The sequence below is a fragment of the Procambarus clarkii genome, chromosome 92 (genome assembly GCF_040958095.1).
Source record: "Procambarus clarkii isolate CNS0578487 chromosome 92, FALCON_Pclarkii_2.0, whole genome shotgun sequence".
Classification (NCBI taxonomy): domain Eukaryota; kingdom Metazoa; phylum Arthropoda; class Malacostraca; order Decapoda; family Cambaridae; genus Procambarus; species Procambarus clarkii.
In genome coordinates this window covers 10,903,872-10,926,142 of record NC_091241.1, presented here as the reverse complement: position 1 = coordinate 10,926,142, position 22,271 = coordinate 10,903,872, and the positions used below count along the sequence as shown (strand labels likewise).

The window sequence follows — 22,271 nt, the reverse complement described above, 5'->3', positions numbered from 1 at the left end:
AACCTAAAAGATCTAAAGTAATGGTTGCTTCATGTTTACCATCCCAACCACATGGCCTAGACGGTAGAGCGACGGTCTCGCTTCATGCAGGTCGGCGTTCAATCCCCCGACTGTCCAAAGTGAGCGGCCACCATTCCTTTCATTCGTCCTATTCATGTTTACCATAAGTGTCGATCTTTCCAAGTTTACTTTACTGAATTACTTTATATCTTACCTGAATTGTTGCATATTTAGTTTATTATCTGTATCTTGCGAGATAATTATTGTTTACACTCGACTTTACTCTCTTCTGCCGAATTTCCTTCTAGTCACCCTAAGTCTTCAGTGACTTGAATCATTGTAAAGGAACGTGAGTTTAAAATACTGGTGGAGGTATTTTTGGATAATTAAAGTAGACTATTACAAGCAAGTGAATTAGTAATTATATTAATTGTTACTATTTAATTATTGACTAGACAGAGAAATCACCGGAAAATGAGAGTAGAGAGAAAAGCTTGATTATTGCTCTAATTTAGTTAAAATGGAAATGGAAATCTTAAATAAATATAGACCTACAGATAGTATGGACTAACATACTGGACAATGATAAAGCACATTTACAGCTAATTTTGCCGTTCCTTCACCCATTCATAATATCTCATTCCCAGAGTTTATAACACTGCCAACGGCACTTATCTCTCTCTAGTCGAGTCCACCCTCTTACTCATTCTCTCACAGCTGCTTCATAATTAAATCCCATTATTGCTTTCATAACCGAATATCGTGGAGCTACTTTATGTTGTCCTCTTTTGTGGCTTGCTGAGTTCTGAATTGCCAACGGTATCGGTCAACCTGTTGAAGTTCACTGCTTAACACTTGTTACTGGAGCAGACTTCACCCCCAGCATGGAGGACCTACCTGAAGTGTGGAGTATGGTGGTGGGGGAGGGTTGGCCAGCAGGTGATGAAGGGCGCCCCAGGTACCGTTGTTGGGAGCAGGCTTCACCCCCAGCAGGACACACATCAGGTTATAGAGCTCAGTGTTCTGGAAAGGCTCCACCTCAACGTTACGCCGGAACTCTGGACCGTGAGCCACGAAAATCGCCTTGGTGGATAACAAAACAAAAATATATGATCACATGAAGCAGTTTTTAAAAAATAGCTTTAACCTGAGAAGAAAATTTAAAATGCATAATTGCATGTCAAGTGAATAATGAAGTAAACGTGAACAATCCGTCACGATAACGTGGCTAAAAAATAGACATCCATTCCAAAAATGTGATATAGAAGAATTGATGACGCTTCGGTTCGTCCTGGGCCGTGTAACGTTAAACAAAAGAGTGGAAGAGAAAGTGGGTGTATGGGAAAGTGGGAAAAGTGGGAAAGTGGGAGAAAGGTAAGAGAGTAACATGAGTAGATGAAAGTGTGTGTGATTATGGGATAGAAGGTTGACGAATAGGAGTAAGGTGAGAATTATTGAAATACTGTACATATAGAAAAGGTTTGAAGTATGTGAATTAGGTATTGTAAATATAGGATGAAGTATGAGAATGTATGAATAACGAAATGTACGGGAATAAGAAACATAAGAAAAGGATGAAAATATAAGAAAAATGTACAAGGAATAAAGAAACGTGCAGAGGCTAAATGGCGAAGATAATGGAGTGAAAACAAAAAACAAAGATATATGTAAAGATATGGCAACATAAGAAAAACGTGTCTAATGAAGTCTATCCGAGAGGTCCACCCCGTGAAGTTGCTCACACAGACAAAGCAGCCCGTCCTCCCAAGGTTTCCCAACGTCAAGAAACTATCGAAATAAAGTGCTCTTGTCTTAACCTACCACACGACTCAAAACAGAAAACGGGTCAATATGTCAATTTTGCGAGCCGCTTCCATTTTCTAGTACGACAATTTTTGGCCTTAGGTAGCGTTTACGTCAAAATGCGACGTTCTATTAAGAGGACGGATTGCGCTGTGAGGTGGAGGAATATAGAGAAGTATTAGTTTAGAAAGAGGGTTGTGGATGGAAGGGAATGCTATGCCAGCTAGCATTATTGAGACAAAATGGGTTTCGAGAATAGATTGGATAGGTATATGGTGAGAGGGAGTGGTACATTTCAACGGGTTCAGCACTGGCTGGGGCAACATCTTGCTATGTTGCTTCCTAATTCTTATGACCTCATGATTTTATGTAAGATTAAGCGCCATTATGGATGTTCAGCAACATAACTATCAGACTTAAAAAAGCGAACATATGCTGGAATGTATAATGAAATCATAAAAACATAATGAAACAATGAGAAAATATTGCAGCCATATAAAGGGACTGAACCCTAATATGCCTGAGTAGACCTGGGATACGGGTTCGATCCCATCGAAGAGCCACAGTATAATCTCATATACTACGATGCTCTACTTGATCCTCAGTGAGTCTGACACAAAACTGATGCTCGCATCTACAGCAACTCTTACTTGAGTGGGAGTGACAGTTTTTTTTATTATTGTTATAATTTTTTTTCTACCACAGACGTGGATATACATTTGAACAAATCCACAAGGGCCGTGACGAGGATTCGAACCTGCGTCCGGGAGCATCACTGCCTTAATCGACTGAGTCTGGGATGCTCCCGGACGCAGGTTCGAATCCTCGTCAAGGCCCTTGTGGATTTGTTCATTTGATGCATCACGTTAGTGTGATCTCTGTGTGTGATATATACATTTTCTTCTGTCCTCAATGGACAGGGTTAGAGATGTGTTAAACATATAGTTCAGGGGTTTATTGAACACTCAACCACAGAAGGTGAGTCGGTGCTTTTAAAATGCTAAGCTAACCTACATACGTAAATACATAGACAGTGTGGACTCTTACGTTCATGGATGAAAAGTAGTTGTCGTAGCCGTGGTCTCCAGCGTCAGCGATGTATTTGTTGTCTTTGGCCACCTGGAAGCCATCGTCCAGGTCAAACACAATGTCCTCCACTCTCCGCTGCTGCCCGACGTGCCACCTGTGGAAACACTCACGTTAGTCAGGTCCTTCTTGGCTTCATTACTGGTGAAAGGCAACGTGACTATGTCTTTCCCGCCCGAGAATCGATCTCAGGATCACCAATTCTAGAGGGAAGTCAACTGTACTACGATACAATGCCTGCTGGAGGTCACGCCGATAGGTTCGTTACTCATAATATAATGACAACGCTCGGTAAGACAAGGAGGCGAGCGAGACATTAAACGAGCCCGAGCAGGCATTAACGCTCGTTTAATGCCTGCTCCAACATAGCTGAATGGTAGGGTGAAGGGTGCAGTTATTACTGAAGTAGGTGGCTGGTTTCGTCATGAAGGCTTTAGGGAACCGCAAACATGTCTTAGACAATCATCCTGACTTTCTCTGGGGTTGCTTTCCAAGGCCGCTAGAGATGCAGGTCAAAAATAATGATCTACTCTTCGACCCCCCGTGGAATTATTTCGTCGTGCACAGGGCCCTCAGAGTGAAATGTGCCACCTGCAGCAGCAACAGTTATTACTCTCTCTCTCTCTCTCTCTCTCTCTCTCTCTCTCTCTCTCTCTCTCTCTCTCTCTCTCTCTCTCTCTCTCTCTCTCTCTCTCTCTCTCTCTCTCTCTCTCTCTCTCTCTCTCTGTCACTCTCTCTGTCACTCTCTCTGTCACTCTCTCTGTCTCTCTCTCTGTCTCTCTCTCTGTCTCTCTCTCTGTCTCTCTCTCTGTCTCTCTCTGTCACTCTCTGTCACTCTCTCTCTCTCTCCCTACACAGCACTGGGAATACACTGGCTATCACCCCCAGGATTATATCTCGTACAACCTGGACTATGGTGCCCGGATAGTGCCTTCCAAACTCCGTGTCAATCATGTAATACTTCTGTGTGAAATGTATCTCATCATGGTTCAGTCGGTATTGCCTGTGCCTGGGAAGCCTAAGGATGTGAATTCGATTTAGCAGTATGATCTCAATATTTTCTCAGTGAAATTAATTTTGGCAACAATTCAACCTCACCTAACATTATTTCTCATGGTAATATTGATGTAAACATATATACATAAAATAGAGAACATACTAATTTAGTTTGGTTATAAAAACAGCCAATTATAGCTACGGACTAGTTATAGTTACAGGTAAAGTAAGGTTATCTTAGGGTCTTAAGGAGTACCTACCTGACTGGAAGTGATGACTTCTCGTACACTCGCATTTCGGGTCTCTTGCAGGCTACAGCACGCAGCATCTCCTCCTTGGTCTCTGTGGAGACACCAGGAGGCACCCAGTTAATGGTTGTCTATGTCAGTAGTGGTGGAAGGCCAGGCCAGTGTCTCGCAAATTCGTAAAGTCAATATTGACTTATTAACTACGTGCATAGGTGATATACTAAACATAATAGATGCCCTTAAAAAGATTCATAGAAAACACCGACCTTACCTAACCTTGTTAGTATCTTAAGATAAGCATCTTATTGCTTCGTAATTACAATTATTACTTAACCTGTACCTATTATAGGTTAGGTAATAATTGTAATTACGAAGCAATAAGATGCTTATCTTAACATACTAAGTAGGTTAGGTAAGGTCGGTGTTTTCTATGAATCTTTTTAAGGGTATCTATTATGTTAAGTATGTCACCTATGCACATATTTAATAAGTCAATATTGACTTATTAAATTTGCGAGAACGGGTTGGCCAGTGTACACCTACACTACTCCCCATGTGCAACATTTCATAAACTTCATAATATGGTTATATTCTCCTTCCCTTCGTCTTCTCATCATCTTAATTTTGTAAAATAAATTGTGCCTCTAGTTTTCTTAGCGCTCTTAAAACTTTTTTTGTTTTTAATATATATATCATCTTTTAAATTGTAAGTCAAGTGTTGCTCACTTTATGTTAGAAATGTGAGTTTGATTTCTGTGACATATTCTGTGTTCACATTTCTGTGAACTGTGATTTCTTTATGTCAGGAATGTGAATTTGACAGTGATGATTTGTGTAAGTTGTTACGAATAAATTTTCTCAACCTGAAGCTGATGTAAAGTGCCTAGATGTTTAAGGGTGTACAAGGAGAGCGTCTCTCTGCCAATATGGAACTTGGTGTTCATTAAAGGTTTTTAACCTTCACCAGGTTATTATATATATATAAAAGTGTTGTGATGGAAAAGGCTAACGATTATCTGTGATTTTAGTGGCGAGAATAGTGGCTGTTTATGGGTTAACTTGTAGCTGTGTATAAGGTCAGTGGATATAAGATCAGTGGAAATAAGGTCAGTGGATGGTTGTGGACTTAGCCAAACTAGAGCACAACCAGAGTGTTGTTCAGGGAAGTAAGGAGCCCAGCCAGGCGAGCCACAAGTACAACTCTGAACAAATAAGAGTTAAGGAACACAATAGTGTAGAGTGGCACATCTACCGTAACTAGCTGAATAACGCAAAAATTGTCTTTTATATAGAATCCTTGATCCTTTAAATATCCTAAACCAGGACTCACCAAGCATGCAAGTGTCCACTTACGAAACCTGTACATCTTTCCTTAATCATGGTGGTAAAGTTTTCACTTATTGAACGGTTTACGGGCCCCAAAGAATTATACAAGGTTGTTTATAATAAAAATAACTTTGGGTCGAACACGACTTTGCAGCCTTTGCAAGCTCGTCAACGTTTAGCGAATACAAAACCGCAATGATCCAGGAAGGATGTACAGGTCTCGTAACTGGACATGTAAATGCTTGAAGACTCGTGGCGCAGCTGGAGGGTCGACGAGGAGCCTTACTTGGCGAGGCGTCATTGGGGGTCATCCTCCCGAAGACGCCGTTCCAGAACCTGGTCCTGTTCCTCACGTTGGGGATATACTTGTCGATGCGGATGACCCTCTGCTGGCCGGCCGTGGCCATCCCGTGGTCAGCCATGACCATGAGGTTGACGCAGGAGAGCAGGTTCCTGGCCGCCAGTCCCTCCACCAGGCGCTTCACCATGGCATCTACGTGGCTGAGTGCCGCGTCCACCTGTTCAACAATCCAAACACCATTACACACGGAGATCACACTAACGTGATGCATCAAATGAACAAATCCACAAGGGCCGTGACGACCCTCAGTAGAACTTCGGTTTCAACCCTTTTAACCCTGTCGGAGCTCAGTCGATTAAGGCAGTGTCTGGGATGCTCCCGGACGCAGGTTCGAATCCTCGTCACGGCCCTTGTGGATCTGTTCATCCAAACACCATGTTCACTTCACGCTCCATCACAAAGAGTTTACTTAATATAAGTGAAAATCACACTAAAAGCTGCAGACAACAGTAGCAAACGTTACTTGACTGTATAAACTAGTTACTTGACTGTATAAACTAGTTACTTGACTGTATAAACTGGTTACTTGACTGTATAAACTAGTTACTTGACTGTATAAACTAGTTACTTGACTGTATAAACTAGTTACTTGACTGTATAAACTAGTTACTTGACTGTATAAACTAGTTACTTGACTGTATAAACTAGTTACTTGACTGTATAAACTAGTTACTTGACTGTATAAACTAGTTACTTGACTGTATAAACTAGTTACTTGACTGTATAAACTAGTTACTTGACTGTATAAACTAGTTACTTGACTGTATAAACTAGTTACTTGACTGTATAAACTAGTTACTTGACTGTATAAACTAGTTACTTGACTGTATAAACTAGTTACTTGACTGTATAAACTAGTTACTTGACTGTATAAACTAGTTACTTGACTGTATAAACTAGTTACTTGACTGTATAAACTAGTTACTTGACTGTATAAACTAGTTACTTGACTGTATAAACTAGTTACTTGACTGTATAAACTAGTTACTTGACTGTATAAACTAGTTACTTGACTGTATAAACTAGTTACTTGACTGTATAAACTAGTTACTTGACTGTATAAACTAGTTACTTGACTGTATAAACTAGTTACTTGACTGTATAAACTAGTTACTTGACTGTATAAACTAGTTACTTGACTGTATAAACTAGTTACTTGACTGTATAAACTAGTTACTTGACTGTATAAACTGTGTTTTTGTTTTTTAGCTTTTTAACTGTCACAATTACTTTGGTGTTGAGTTTCAGGCCAATCAACTTATGGAATAAATGACTGAGCAGCCAGCAAGTATAACTTAGTACTAAACATATATGGAGGAGTGGTGGGTGAATATGAAGCACAAGGGAGTCATACACGTTCACTACCTGAGGTGCGTGTATGGGAGTCATACACATACACCATCTGAGGTGCGTGTATGGGAGTCATACACGTTCACTACCTGAGGTGCGTGTATGGGAGTCATACACGTTCACTACCTGAGGTGCGTGTATGGGAGTCATACACGTTCACTACCTGAGGTGCGTGTATGGGAGTCATACACATACACCATCTGAGGTGCGTGTATGGGAGTCATACACATACACATGCACCATCTGAGGTGCGTGTATGGGAGTCATACACATACACATACACCATCTGAGGTGCGTGTATGGGAGTCATACACATACACCATCTGAAGTGCGTGTATGGGAGTCATACACATACACCATCTGAGGTGCGTGTATGGGAGTCATACACTTCCTGAGGAACGTCATGTCCCAGCCCGACCTAATCAACAAAGGCCAAATACTCGTTATTCCAGCCATACAAACACCCCGCCCCCCTCCCTTGTTTCTGCAACCCGTCTTTAGACCAAGTCCATTCCATCTAGCGGTCGACCCCAAAGACGCATTCGTCAATTTTAACATGCTGTTCATTCAAAACAGAACTTTTCTCAAATATAAATTAATTATTAAAATTAGCATATTGTGTATATTTAGGCACTGCCTTAGGTTAGGTGTTTAGGTTCTGTTGGCGATTATTTGTATTTGTAGTAAGTGGGTGAAGCATTTACAGCGTTGTGGTTCGAACAAAAGTCGTCAGCGAAGCACTTGTTATAGAAGTATTCAGACGTCATCAGTTGCGAGTCATGTGTAAACCGTTTTTCATTCATAAACAGTGGGGTTTGGCGGGTGCATGGAATGGACTTTGGCCTCTGTTTAGAGGACGGGGTGGTTTCTGAATGAAAACGATTTACTCACGACTCACAACTGATGACGTTCGAACATTTCGCGACCAGCGTTTATCTGACGACCTCTGTTCGAATCGCAACTCCGTAAATACTTCGAGCACGTACTTCAAATACAAATAACCGCCAACAGAATCTAAACACCTAACCTATGCCTAACAAATCTATTTTTATTACACACTATGTTAAAAATTGAAGAATGTATCTTAGGGAAAGGCCGCTGCTTTAACGAGCCTGGCCTGAGGATAAGTTGCAGGTCCATGGGTGTGGCTCACGTGGTCTGGCTCATGTAGTACATTACTGTACCTGGGGAGAATCAGGTCCAAAGTTGTGGCCGGAGCGGTCTGGCTCATGCATATACAGCGTCATAAAGGCCGGCCGTTCCCAGGGTGGCAAGTCCAACCAGGCCAACACCTGAAACAAGAGGAATGACAACACCTGAAATAGAAGCACTGAAATAGTTGAATAACTTTAAACTGGTCTTACGAAGTCAGTGACCAACGTTTATATATCAACCTCCCTGACACTGGACAGAGCTCAAGTTGTCTCACCTGGTCCACACGATGTGAGAAGGGGATGGACATGTTGTACCTGAACCACATCGAGGGTCGGTTGCCCTCCACCGACGACCCGGGCCAAAAGAAAGTGGCTGCTCGCTTGCCCTAGAAGAAGGGGGGACTTATTGATTTTAAGTAAACACTTATACTAAAACAACAATAAATAATTATAAATAGGTATACATGGAAAATCTGTAACGACTTGTAAGTTACACGATATCACATAAAACTGATTTTTTTTAAATTAGTAATTGAGGTTATACATATAATGTTGCAACCCGTTCTCGCACTTGCTTATAGTCAATATTGGCTTATTTAATAAGTGCATATGTGACATACTAATTGATTGTGAATATTTTAGTTTACCTTGAAAAGCTTCATAGAAAACACCGACCTCACCTAACCTTAGTATGTTAAGATAAGCATCTTATTGCTTCTTAATTACAATTATTACTTACTCGCTCACTGTAGCCAGTTGCAAAGTTACAGCGGTACTGTCATCTCTACTGTTGCTATCACTACGACCCACCTGGTGCTATAATACTACGACCCACCTGGTGCTATATCACTACGACCCACCTGGTGCTATAATACTACGACCCACCTGGTGCTATATCACTACGACCCACCTGGTGCTATAATACTACGACCCACCTGGTGCTATATCACTACGACCCACCTGGTGCTATATCACTACGACCCACCTGGTGCTATATCACTACGACCCACCTGGTGCTATATCACTACGACCCACCTGGTGCTATAATACTACGACCCACCTGGTGCTATATCACTACGACCCACCTGGTGCTATAATACTACGACCCACCTGGTGCTATATCACTACGACCCACCTGGTGCTATATCACTACGACCCACCTGGTGCTATAATACTACGACCCACCTGGTGCTATAATACTACGACCCACCTGGTGCTATATCACTACGACCCACCTGGTGCTATAATACTACGACCCACCTGGTGCTATAATACTACGACCCACCTGGTGCTATATCACTACGACCCACCTGGTGCTATAATACTACGACCCACCTGGTGCTATAATACTACGACCCACCTGGTGCTATATCACTACGACCCACCTGGTGCTATAATACTACGACCCACCTGGTGCTATATCACTACGACCCACCTGGTGCTATATCACTACGACCCACCTGGTGCTATAATACTACGACCCACCTGGTGCTATATCACTACGACCCACCTGGTGCTATAATACTACGACCCACCTGGTGCTATAATACTACGACCCACCTGGTGCTATATCACTACGACCCACCTGGTGCTATAATACTACGACCCACCTGGTGCTATATCACTACGACCCACCTGGTGCTATAATACTACGACCCACCTGGTGCTATATCACTACGACCCACCTGGTGCTATAATACTACGACCCACCTGGTGCTATAATACTACGACCCACCTGGTGCTATAATACTACGACCCACCTGGTGCTATAATACTACGACCCACCTGGTGCTATAATACTAAGACCCACCTGGTGCTATATCACTACGACCCACCTGGTGCTATATCACTACGACCCACCTGGTGCTATAATACTACGACCCACCTGGTGCTATAATACTACGACCCACCTGGTGCTATAATACTAAGACCCACCTGGTGCTATAATACTAAGACCCACCTGGTGCTATATCACTACGACCCACCTGGTGCTATAATACTAAGACCCACCTGGTGCTATAATACTAAGACCCACCTGGTGCTATATCACTACGACCCACCTGGTGCTATATCACTACGACCCACCTGGTGCTATAATACTACGACCCACCTGGTGCTATAATACTACGACCCACCTGGTGCTATAATACTAAGACCCACCTGGTGCTATAATACTAAGACCCACCTGGTGCTATATCACTACGACCCACCTGGTGCTATAATACTACGACCCACCTGGTGCTATAATACTACGACCCACCTGGTGCTATAATACTAAGACCCACCTGGTGCTATAATACTAAGACCCACCTGGTGCTATATCACTACGACGCACCTGGTGCTATATCACTACGACCCACCTGCTTCTCTGCGGTCTTCCAGACGGGTTCACCACCCCACCAGCGCCGCGTGTAGCTGTCTGGTCGTTTTCTCCTGAACTCCGACCTGAACACCGGGTCGTAGAACTTGTTGGCCACGATCCCATGGGCCGGAGGGTAGAGTCCCTGTGGAGGTAGGGTCGGGAGTGTGGTTATACTGCCAGGTATACCAATGACCTCACATTGTATGAGCAAAAAAAGTATAATATAGAAAGTAAATTAAAAGTACAGAGTATAATGAATTTAGGGACAATATGGATTATAACGAACTTAGGGACAAAATCGAGTATAATGAAAGATATATATTTGATTATATATGATCGCATTACTGGCGTTGTTGATCTTATAGTGTAAAATTTCTATGCTTAGTTTCCTTGGAATACGACCAGCCAATCGTTTAACAATCAGGTACCCATTCCCTGCTGGGTGAACAGAGGCGTTCACCTAAGAATTTCTGGTACATCTCCAGGTAAACAATGAATACACGTGGTTGATGGAGATTAAGGCACCAAGATTAAGGCAAGAGGTGGCAGGGGCAATGAATAAATAGCCCATAAAATAGATCACTAATGCAGGCGATGAGTCACAATAACATGGCTAAAGTATGTTGACCGGACCGAAACGTCGTCGTCCCTTCACCTTCTAGTGTGTGGTCTGGTCAAGATCACTAATGCCTATGAGCTTCAGTAGTAGTCAGGGGGAAAGTCGAAAATTTCAGTTTGGTAGCAGCAGAATGCTGCTTCTGAAAACTTTCCTTATTAAGACTACTCCATAGCTCGGTCGATAGAGCTTTGGGGCATCACACGCGTGAGGGTTCACGGTTCGAATCTCCTAGGGCCAGATTCACGAAAGCACTTACGAACGCATACATCTTTCCTCAATCTTTGACGTCTTTGGTTACATTTATTAAACAGTTTACAAGCATGAAAACTTCCGATTCAACTGTTGTTATTGTTATAAACAGCCTCCTGGTGCTTCGGAGCTCATTAACTGTTTAATAATTGGAAACAAAGCCGCCAAAGATTAAGAAAAGATGTACAGGTTCGTAAGTGCTTTCGTGAATCTGGCCCCTAGAGTCCAGGTCAATAGAATGGTGGTGCATACTCACTGTGACCATAGTGTAGTGGTTGGGGAAGGTTATGGTGGGGTAGGAAGGCTTGATGTATGGTGCCCGGACGCCGCTGGCACCCAAGGCCTCGATGGTCGGCGTCCTCCCGCGGAGAATATAGTCGGCGCGGAATCCATCCACCGACACCAGAATCTGTGAGAGTGAGTCTTGTTCACCCCATAACCACAACGGCTTCTCCATAAGTCTTATAAATCAAGGTTATTGACAAAATACAATACTAAAATAAACATATCTAATGTTTATTTAAAATTATTTACAGTACAGTAGTTCTATATCTCCATACGAAAGAAAAACTGCATTGTTGTCTATGATTGATTTAGGTGGGCGGGGCAGGACTCAGGTGAGTGGTGGGCGGGGAGGGTGGAGTACTAACCAAGGGGTGGTTGTTGTGGAAGGTGGGCGGGCAGGACTCAGGAGAGAGGTGGGTGGGGAGGGTGGGCGTCTGATGGGCTAGTCTAGCCCACACTACGCCAACCGCAGCTGACAACAGAAGCGTCTGTTGGTAAAAAAGACAAATATAAAATATAGTAAAACAAAAGCCTAACAACACACAGCCAAGTTAACACAACCTTCAATATTCAAAACACATACTTAACAGTTTCTTGCTTCCCTGTACATACAGGATTAGTTAATTCAATAAAAACAGAAACAGACAAAAAAATAAGTTGGCGATGAGTGACAATAACGTGGCTAAAGTATGATGACCAGACCACACACTAGAATGTGAAGGGACGACGACGTTTCGGTCCGTCCTGGACCATTCTCAAGTCGATTGTCCCTTCACATTCTAGTGTGTGGTCTGGTCATCAAAAAAATAAGTTGATCATTCTAGCCGTGTTCTATAACTACGGCTTGTTCTTTAAGTTCCAAAGGAGACTTCGTTACTTGTACACAAGATCGTGATCTTGAGTACAAGATCAAGTGATTCAATGTTGTTTCATTACGTAGATTTATGGTCTCATGTTGTTAAGGAGGTTAAGAGCCCTAACCTAACCTTTTAGATAGGCAATGGTCATGTTGTAGTGGTCTACGTTCTCCACTCACACTCGAGGATCCCTGATTCGATCCACGACCGGAATTGAAATGGATGAGAATGTTTCTTTTCTCTTGATGAATTTGTTCATCTCGCAGCAAATAAGTACCAGGGAGTTAGGCAACTGTTGTGGATTGCATCCTGGTTAAGGTCAGTTCAACCCAGTTAGGGAGGACCTCGATAAAAGCCTAAAGTATATATATATAAAGACTTCCTGTCCCCGACAAATGGAATTAATGTAACGAAAAATAATAGTTGATGCTGTGATGTCGTTTTCTATACCCACAACGTTCTCTTTCACAGATCTAAGAGGGACTACGTTATTTGTTTGATTCCCATTGTCGGGGACTGGAAGTCTGTACCTCTAGGCTAACTACTCACCGTTCCCAGGATGCAACTCACAACTCCCGTGTATCTATTTACTGATAAGTGAACAAAGTGAAAAAGGCTAAGTGAAAGGAAACGTACTCAAGTTTCTTGAAAAGGCCTGAAAAGGCCTGAAAAAAAGGGCTAGAAAAAATCATCAGGACAAATGGGGGAGACGTTTGATACGCCGCCGGCTTCCTGTTCTCATCAAGGCCACTAGTGTTAGTGGCCCTAAATTCAGGTAAATTCAGGCAATTCTGATCTGGCCGAGGATGGAATCCGGATCCCTCAATTGCGAGTCGATGGCGTAGAACATATTACTGTATGGTATGCTATGCACAGGACCTAACCTTTTAGACAGTCAAGGGATATAAACTCCAAGAGATATACCATATCTCGGTGTATATAGTTTACTTTAGTCCTGGACTATGTTCAGGACTACAGTATACTTGCCGGATGATCAATAAGCTGTTGCAACGGCTTAAAAAATACCCTTCCAGAGGTTGATGGGCCTTAAACCCAACACCGACAGAAACCTTTAAATTCTACAGAGGGGTTAGGTTGAGAACCTCTGCTCATAGACCTACGACTAACCTTCTCTATGATACAGCTCACAATAGTTGATTAACTCCCAGGTGCCAACTAAGGAAATGTACCCAAACATTTCACTGTGCACGAGAATCTAACCTGGGACCATTTGCTTGTGAGTCGACTGTGCTAATCACGGAGTTACAGTAGGTTGTGTTAAACATCACGGAACACACATATAAGGGTAAAAAATTATGCAAACGGAAGAGGTGAAGAGACAAGGTGGAAAACGATAGTCTCTATAACTCGAGAAGAAGTTAGGCAAGACATAAGTAGATGCTGGAAACGTAAATCACTCGGAAAAATATAATGAAATATTTGCATACTGTAAAATATCCTCTAGGAAAGTCTAAGAAATATTAAACCCGGACCAACCGGGTTGAGGTGGATATAAGGGCCTGCGGGCCGCCCCAAGCAATACCCTGTAGAACCAAACTCTCGCAAATAAAGCCTGGTTCCAAGCCGGGCTTGGGGAGGTAGAACTCCCAGAACCCATTCCAGGTACAATCCAGGTATGGGAGGTTAACAGATGGAATGTACTGAAAGAATAAATCTTGGAGGCCACCGCCATCCACAACTTCAAAGCCTTCAACATCAGGGAACTGGAATGTCAGGAAAGTTGAAATAAAACAACAGGAACAAGAAGCTCAGTAGGCGGAGCTCTCTTACTTCTCCGTAGCCACTGATAAGGAAGCACATGATACATTAATAATGGTATAATGCTACGTTATCCTCTATCCAAATACCTGTGTACCCTCCCCCCTCATTGATATTTATCCAGTAGCCTTGCATTCCATGGATCCGTATCCAGCAGTCTTGCGTTCCGTGGCTGTGTCCAGTAGCCTTGCATTCCATGGCTCTGTATCCAGTAACCTTGCGTTCCATGGCTCTGTATCCAGTAGCCTTGCATTCCATGGACCAGTATCCAAGTAGCAGTTAAGCGCAACCACGCAAGATGCCTATATAGTCATGTAACTGAATGTTATAGTTCACTACCCCCTGGGTACAAGGGTAGTGTGTGATCGTAGGGGGAAAGGGGTGATAGTAGGGGGGAGGGGCGTGGTACATGCTAGACCATGGAACAATATATATTAAAGGTCAAACATCGAATATAAGACACGTTTCACAGACAGCAGTTAAGGGCTTAAAAAGGGCAAAGCAACAGATATAGCCAACTCTGACGTAAAACGCCCAATTTGTCCTGAAAGAATTTCACAAGCGCTCAAAACCTACCTTGCTCTGTGTTACATTTAGGGCAGTTTTTGTACGTATGCAATGCCTTATAAGATGCATAATACTATTAATTTTATAGTTTAATAGTCCGGAGTTCAAAACTACCGCTATCCGCTACGCTACAGCAAGGTGAACTTTTTATTCAAGGATAGACGGATTTGTAGCCGTGGGGAGCATATTTTTTGTTTTAAATTACAACAGTGGGCGATTCTACGACTGGGTGCTGAAGGGGCCGGGCTGGCTCCCTGTCCTTTGCAAAAACAAAGGCCAGCCGTAGACATGTACGGTAAGACGTACGAAGAGTCCATACGAGCTTTTGAGACCCGACGACCCTGCGAAGAAATAGGTTCGTGCGTAGATCCTTTCTGGTCATATGAGCATAAGAATAAAGGAAACTGAGGGCCTATTGGCCCATACGAAGCACCTCTAATTTATATCCACTCAAACCCGCCAAACACACACCGAAACTACGACGTTTCGAACAAGTTTTAACACTTCCGAACCAGTTATAACAACCAATATAGCAAGTTGTAACAATGTTCTAATACGTCATAAACACGTTAAGCCAAGATGTAACAACTTTATTACAAGTTGTAATAAGCGGAAAATAGTCACAGTTTCGGTTTGTGTTTCCACGGAACTTATTCTTGCGTGACTAGCCTAGGCTTAAATCAGTGATCCCACATCTGTTATGTTACCCAGTAATTTGTACCTTATATAAACAACTGTGTTTCCAAGCCAATACTTACCTTTCCTTTCCTGTGGGTGTATTGTGTTGCTGTGTTCTTGATATTTATAATATCTTTATTGAAATTCATTTCTGGAATCTTTAGCAATACGTAGAATATTATTCGTCAGCTTCATCTTGGCATCATTTACCAAATAGGATGTTCAGTTTTTGACATTGAACTAGAATGTGTATAAATTTACTTGCACGGGAAGAGAGAAGGATGATAAACTTAATCCTTAATTTTACTAAGGATTAGAAATCTATAATTAAAAATCTCTGTATAAGCCTAACGTGTATGAATACACTCTGGCGGCCTGTCTCCAGACAAAATGAATTATTAGTATTATCTATATTTTGGAGGCATAAACAATCAGAAAATAACAGTTGGTACCCAGGAACAAACACTGTGTTGTGTTGATTTATGGGCGAATCAAACACTGTGTTACATTGAGAACAGTCTCAGTCTTCACGCCTATACTTCCTGTCTTGCCGCCAGGTGGTTCCAGTAACTGGTGTCCAGGTGGCTGAAGGTCAATAGACTCGGTTGTCGCATACTCATGAATTTATTCTAGTTTTTACGTTTTTTTATGTAGAAACTTGAGGGCGGGGCTACATATACACGTATTGATCGTGCACTAGTTGGATATATAATGCTTCGAAGGCCCCTTGATCTATGTTCCTGAGAGCTGCTCAGATATTTGCTAGTTTTGTATATGCTTCTGATGTTATCTGGCTGATGTGTTCCTCAGATGCCCAGTTTGGAGGTAAATAAAATCCCAAATCTTTCATTTTATGTTTCCAGCTGTTATATTTTCAGTGGGTACTATCCCCGTGGTCTTCTTCCCCCCCCCACTCCTATCCTTATTACTTTGCATTTGCCCGGGTTAAACTCTAGCAGCCATCATTCAAACCAACGCTGCAGTGCATCCAGGTCTATCTTTAGTCTCTCGCAGTCCTCTTCACTTCTAACTCATCAGCTTTGTATCGGCCATAAACGGAGATATGATTTTTCTCTCCATCAGGTTATTTACACATTAGGAACATAATGGACCCTGGTATCGAATCTTGTGGCAGCTCACTTGTGTCCTTACGTCTCTGCTTTCTCCTTTCTCACTGTTCCTGTTTCCTACCCAAAAGTCATCCCATCACCCACTCTGGCACTTTTCCAGTTACACCAGCTTTGAACTTATGTTTGTTTTAGCAATATTTTGGAAGGGACTAAATCAAACACCCCCCCCCTGGTAATCAATTAATTTCTTAACTGAAGCAACTGTTCTGCCTCCTTATAACCCCCCCCCCCCCCCTCTAATGTCATGTTAGGAATGTATGACATTGATCTGTGATTCCGAGGCTCCTGTCAACCTCCTTCATTGTACAAAGGAACTACACACTGTTTATATTATCTTTAGTTGCAATTAGTTTGTTTGTAGTGTTGAGTTAAGGAGCACTGTATGGTTATAGCTCAGTGCCTCTGCTGCCTCTTTCAGGATCCATGGTGTAATTTCTTCTGGTCTCATGCAGGCAAAAATTGTAATTATTTTTTGTCAATAAAGATGTTAATAATTATAGCTCTAGCCTTACCCAGTTACTTCACGTGCCTCCTCATCTCCGCTGCCGTCACCTCTAACTCGGTCCCTCACCGGTCAGTTTCTGCATTGGGTCCCGTGGATGTTGTTTAGTTTAAAAATATTCCCTGAAAACTTTGATTCAGTACTTCGTACGCTTCCTCGCGCAAGCATGTAGACTTACCTAATTGTACTCACCTAATTTTCCTTGTTTGAGATGAGCTTCGTCTCTTTGGTCCCGCCGCTTAACATCCAATCGACTGGTGTAGTTCCCGAGCCTATTGGACTCTATCATATCTACATTTGAAACTCTGTATGGAGTCTGCCTCCACAACATCACTTCCTCTCTGCCTCATTTGGGTACTAATATCCACCTGTATCCACTTGTGCGACTACCACCCGTGCTAAATAATGTGGCTGTATATATCATATTTAAGTACCGTGTGAATTTTCTGTGGTAATAAGCCCCCCCCCCAAGTCTTCTGTCCTTCAGCGACGTGAGGTTTAATTCCTGAAGCCTTTCTTCGTATCCAATACTTCTCAGTTCTGGGAATAATATGGTGTCATACCTCTGAGCTTTTTCTAACGTCGTCTTTTGCATTATTAGATATAGACTCCACGCTGTAGCCACATACTCCAGGACTGGTCTGGCATACGTGACATACAAGGTTTTGAATGATTCTTTACACAAATTTCTAAAGGCAGTTCTTATTTTGGCCAACATGGTACATGCTGTTAAAGACATCATTTTGATGTGGGCTTTAGGAGACAGGTTCGGTGTGATCTCGACCACCCAGATCTTTTTCTCTACTCTATTCCTGAAGGATGTTATCGCCCATTTGGTACATTGCGTCTGGTGTCTTGTCCTATTTGCCTAGTTTCATTACTTTACACTTAGTTAAATTTAAGTAGCCACATTTTGGACCATTCTTTCAGTTTGGCCAGGTCATCTTGAATCTTCCTCTGTCTGTATCTTCATAATTTTTCCATCAACAAACATTGAGTGGAATTAGTCTATTACCCACGGAAGATAATTTATGTAAAAATAGAAATAGGATAGTCCTAGAACTGAGTCCCGTGGGACTCCATTGGTAACATCTCGCCACTCTTTAGACCTCACCCCTCACAGTAACTCACTGTCTTCTGTTACTTAGGTACTCCCTTATCCATTGGAGCACCCTCCATGTCACCCCTGCTTGCTTCTCTAAATTATGCACTAGTCTCTTATGGGGTATTGTGTCGAAGGCTTTCTGACAATCCAAATATATGAAGTTTGCTCGACCTTCTGTCTTGTCTAATTTTTGTTGCTTAATCATATAATTCTATTAAGCCTGTGAGGTAAGATTTATCATCCCTGAACCCGTGCTGGTGGTGTTGCAAAGTCCCTTCTCTCCAAATATACTATCGTCCATTTTCTCACAATACTCTACACCTTGCATGATATGCAAGATAGGATAGTTAACGTACTCTCCCATACTCACTCTCCGTACTTTCCCCTCCTACTAGAAGCAATTAATTAAGCCACCCAAAAGGTGGCACGGGCATGAATAGCCCGTAAGTGGTGGCCCTTTTGAGCCATTACCAGTATCAAGAGCTGATACTGGAGATCTGTGGAGGTGCGACTGCACCCTGCGTGACGGGAGATATCTCCCGTCCAAACATTAATTCCATTCCAGTCTCCTTTATACGAGGTGCCACCTGCGGGGACCATAGTGGCACACGGCCAGCAGGAACCCAGCTGGCCGTGATCCACCTGGCAGCGAGGCAGGAACTGTACACACACACACCTTCACGCCCTTCGCTCAAGAGACCCCCAACTCTTATTTGCGTTTTCCTTTTAAGGTTTACAGTGTGTTCGATGATTTCCTTATCAGCATGTGTTACTGTGTTCTCAATATTTTAAGCCTCACGTGACTACTACATGCTCTATCCTTATCCATATCATTACTAATACGTTCATTTTGATTGTTATTATTAGCATTTATATAATTTTTGTATGTTTAAGTAAAATACTCAGGCTTATTCACAGGCCTCGAGAGGTAGGCCTTAGGCCTCGAAAATTACGAAGATTATATTTAACCATTTTTAAAAAATATGCAGGAATATAATCAGCAAGATGTGTGTTATTGAAAAAGCTGAACAAAATTGCAAATTTTTTACGTCTGGCGCCGAGTGCGACGTTTAAATTGTCCTCCAGACTACCTCAATTTAACGGCCATGCGTGACGTAAGAATGACGTCATAATTAGCTCAATGTTTTTTCAGCAAGCAATTGCAACGTTTCATTAGGCAGCAAGCATTACGTGGTCACGCAAGCATAGCGCCTTCTCGTGAACAAATCCACAAGGACCGTGACGAGGATTCGAACCTGCGTCCGGGAGCATCCCAGACACTGCCTTAATCGATCGACTGAGCTACGACATGGTAAAAAGAGTTGAAACCGAAGTTCTACTGAACTTACTGAATCCCGCAGCGTCTCCGAGGCACAAACCAGGGTTTTACACAACTCCCCCCATGCACTCGAGCTATGTCAATAGGGTGTTCTCTCTCTTCGCCCTTACATTACCTTACATTACTTACTTACGCCCTCAAGGTAACCTCAAGGTACATCATCATTAGCGCTTTCTCACAAATACCCTACAAGTCCTCATTAGGCAAACGACTTGATTACTAAACCGCAAAGATGATATATAACATCCCTCTTATTACGGTCATTAATCATTAATCACTAATACTGAATAATTACTTTAACCGGCCTTCGAAGGGCGGATTAACGAGGCCACACCCTACAAGATAAGAAACTACGAATAATAGCAATTAATGAACCACTGAGGCTTCCTTATCTACATCCCAACTTGGCCGTTCGCCTACTCCCGCTGTGTCATAACCAGTGCATAATTGCACTTATGGGGCTGTTACATTTACCCAACTCCCTCCCCCGATTTAATTCCCCCTAGTTTTCTGTTAAGACACAGAATTTTAGGATGAAATTTTCAATTTCAATTTGCAATACACAAGTTTTAAATATCAAGAATTTTTTTCTGGTTTATTAAACAATATAGATTTTATACAAAATTTTAAAATATCCAGAGTTATTTTACTATTTATTGATATATTTTAGTTTTGTTTTATTAGTTTTATAAAACTGTAATATCAATATAGCTATAGGTTAAGTACTAATTGTAATTAAGAAGCAATAAAATTATTATCTTCAAAAACTAAGACGGTTAGGTGAGGTTGTGGTTTTCTATTCAGTTTTTGGGGTAAACTCAAATATTCACAATATATATGACTACGATTTAATACTAAGTGAAAATAAGTACAATTCCTAACTGCTATGAATAGTACATAATTGCACTTATTTGTCTCCTTACATTTACCACCCCATTTTTGGAGGACGGGCTGCCCAGTGACACTAGTAACATGAATATAATAATAGTACAATGATACACATTACAATACTGTCAATACAATGCTACCCATTGCAATATTATTCACTGCAAAACTACCCACTACAGTATTACAAACTACAATACTACCTATTACAATACTACCCATACAATGCTACCAATTACGATACTATCCACTGTAAAACTACCCATTACAATACTACCCATTGCAATACTATCCACCACAAGACTACCCATTACTAGACTTATTCCCTATATAAAACAGCCACTAGCAACGAATCGATAACCTCCACCACTGTGACTCAAGAATTCAACAAGAGCCAAGTGCAACAATATCACCATTGTCACACTTAAGAAAGTTATCAAGTCACATCTCATACACAAGACGGATCGCCAACAAATTTAAAAAATAAAAAAACTAACCTAACTTCTTAACCTTACGCAACTAACTTGCACCTAACCTAACCATATATACGTTTTTTAACAATTAGATAAAGAGCTTTTTCGAACCGTCTCGTGTATGATTAGACCAACTGATCCTTCGATAATGATACTACTTATATCGTATATATTTAGTCATACGAAAAAACACTATTGTACTCAAATACGTTCATTTTGTATTATTGAATTAGCCCAAATGACATTACAAAATAGTGGTAACTAAAGGACCTAATTAACCTAATTGTACAAGCAAATCGTGGTTCAATTTAAGCTATCTTACCTTGCCTACGGTTTCGAGGATCAACGTCCCCGCGGCCCGGTCTCTGACGAGATCTCCTCGTGCCAGTTAGAGATGTCAGCAGTGCCACACAGTTACAGATATCAGCAGTGCCAGTTAGAAATATCGGCAGTGCCAATTATAAATATCAGCAGTGCCAGTTATAAAGATGTAAACAGCATCACGTTTACAGATATGACAGCAGTCACAGAGCTGTCAACAGTGCCACAGCTACAAGATGTCAGCAGTGCCACGGTTACCTCATGTCAGCATTCCCATACTTACAAAGGATGTCAACAGTGCCACAATGTGCCCCCAACGTATATATAACATTCCATCCAGATAAGCCAGCAGCAATAACTCCTAGACACAGTTAAATATACTAACGATAAAAAATCCTCCTGCGTGTTATCACGGAGGATAATCTCAATAGATAAGATGAGCTCCCCCACCCCACCTACCTTGGCAATCATCTCCAGAGTGCGTGCGGTCACCTCCGCTTCCAGCGACCGACTGAGGCCAGACGCTCTGCCGCCGACCAATTCACCTTCGCGCCCAAAGAGGTAACAAAAAAAGCGTATTCCTTATTTATGTCTGACGCCTTTAATGCGTTAATGAATCACATTTAGCAACGTTATGTCGAGGTATTATACATCTGTGAATTAGTTTGGCTCTTGTGATAAATGCCCGCCATTTAAAAGGTAAGGAGGAAATCCAGTTTAGGATTCACAAAATAGATTTGCTACAGCTAATAGAACTAGTTTACCACAAATTGTGAAATTGATTGACCAAGTAAAT

At 41.9% G+C, this 22,271-nt stretch overlaps 1 protein-coding gene across 1 annotated transcript in view; it reads right to left on the bottom strand.

Annotated features, from left to right (window-relative positions):
• LOC123775058 (venom phosphodiesterase) overlaps positions 1–21,977 on the bottom strand; it is a 29,348-nt gene extending 7,371 nt beyond the window's left edge. Inside the window, exons 1-10 of the mRNA XM_045769855.2 lie at positions 21,935–21,977; positions 12,205–12,327; positions 11,811–11,963; positions 10,685–10,828; positions 8,600–8,710; positions 8,355–8,462; positions 5,746–5,977; positions 4,146–4,227; positions 2,851–2,986; positions 898–1,083 (exon numbers count right to left, since the gene is read on the bottom strand). Of these exons, the coding sequence (XP_045625811.1) occupies positions 898–1,083; positions 2,851–2,986; positions 4,146–4,227; positions 5,746–5,977; positions 8,355–8,462; positions 8,600–8,710; positions 10,685–10,828; positions 11,811–11,963; positions 12,205–12,327; positions 21,935–21,946 (1,287 nt within the window). The 5' untranslated portion in view covers positions 21,947–21,977. The remainder of the gene's footprint in view (positions 1–897; positions 1,084–2,850; positions 2,987–4,145; positions 4,228–5,745; positions 5,978–8,354; positions 8,463–8,599; positions 8,711–10,684; positions 10,829–11,810; positions 11,964–12,204; positions 12,328–21,934) is intronic.
• Positions 21,978–22,271: the final 294 nt, after the last annotated feature.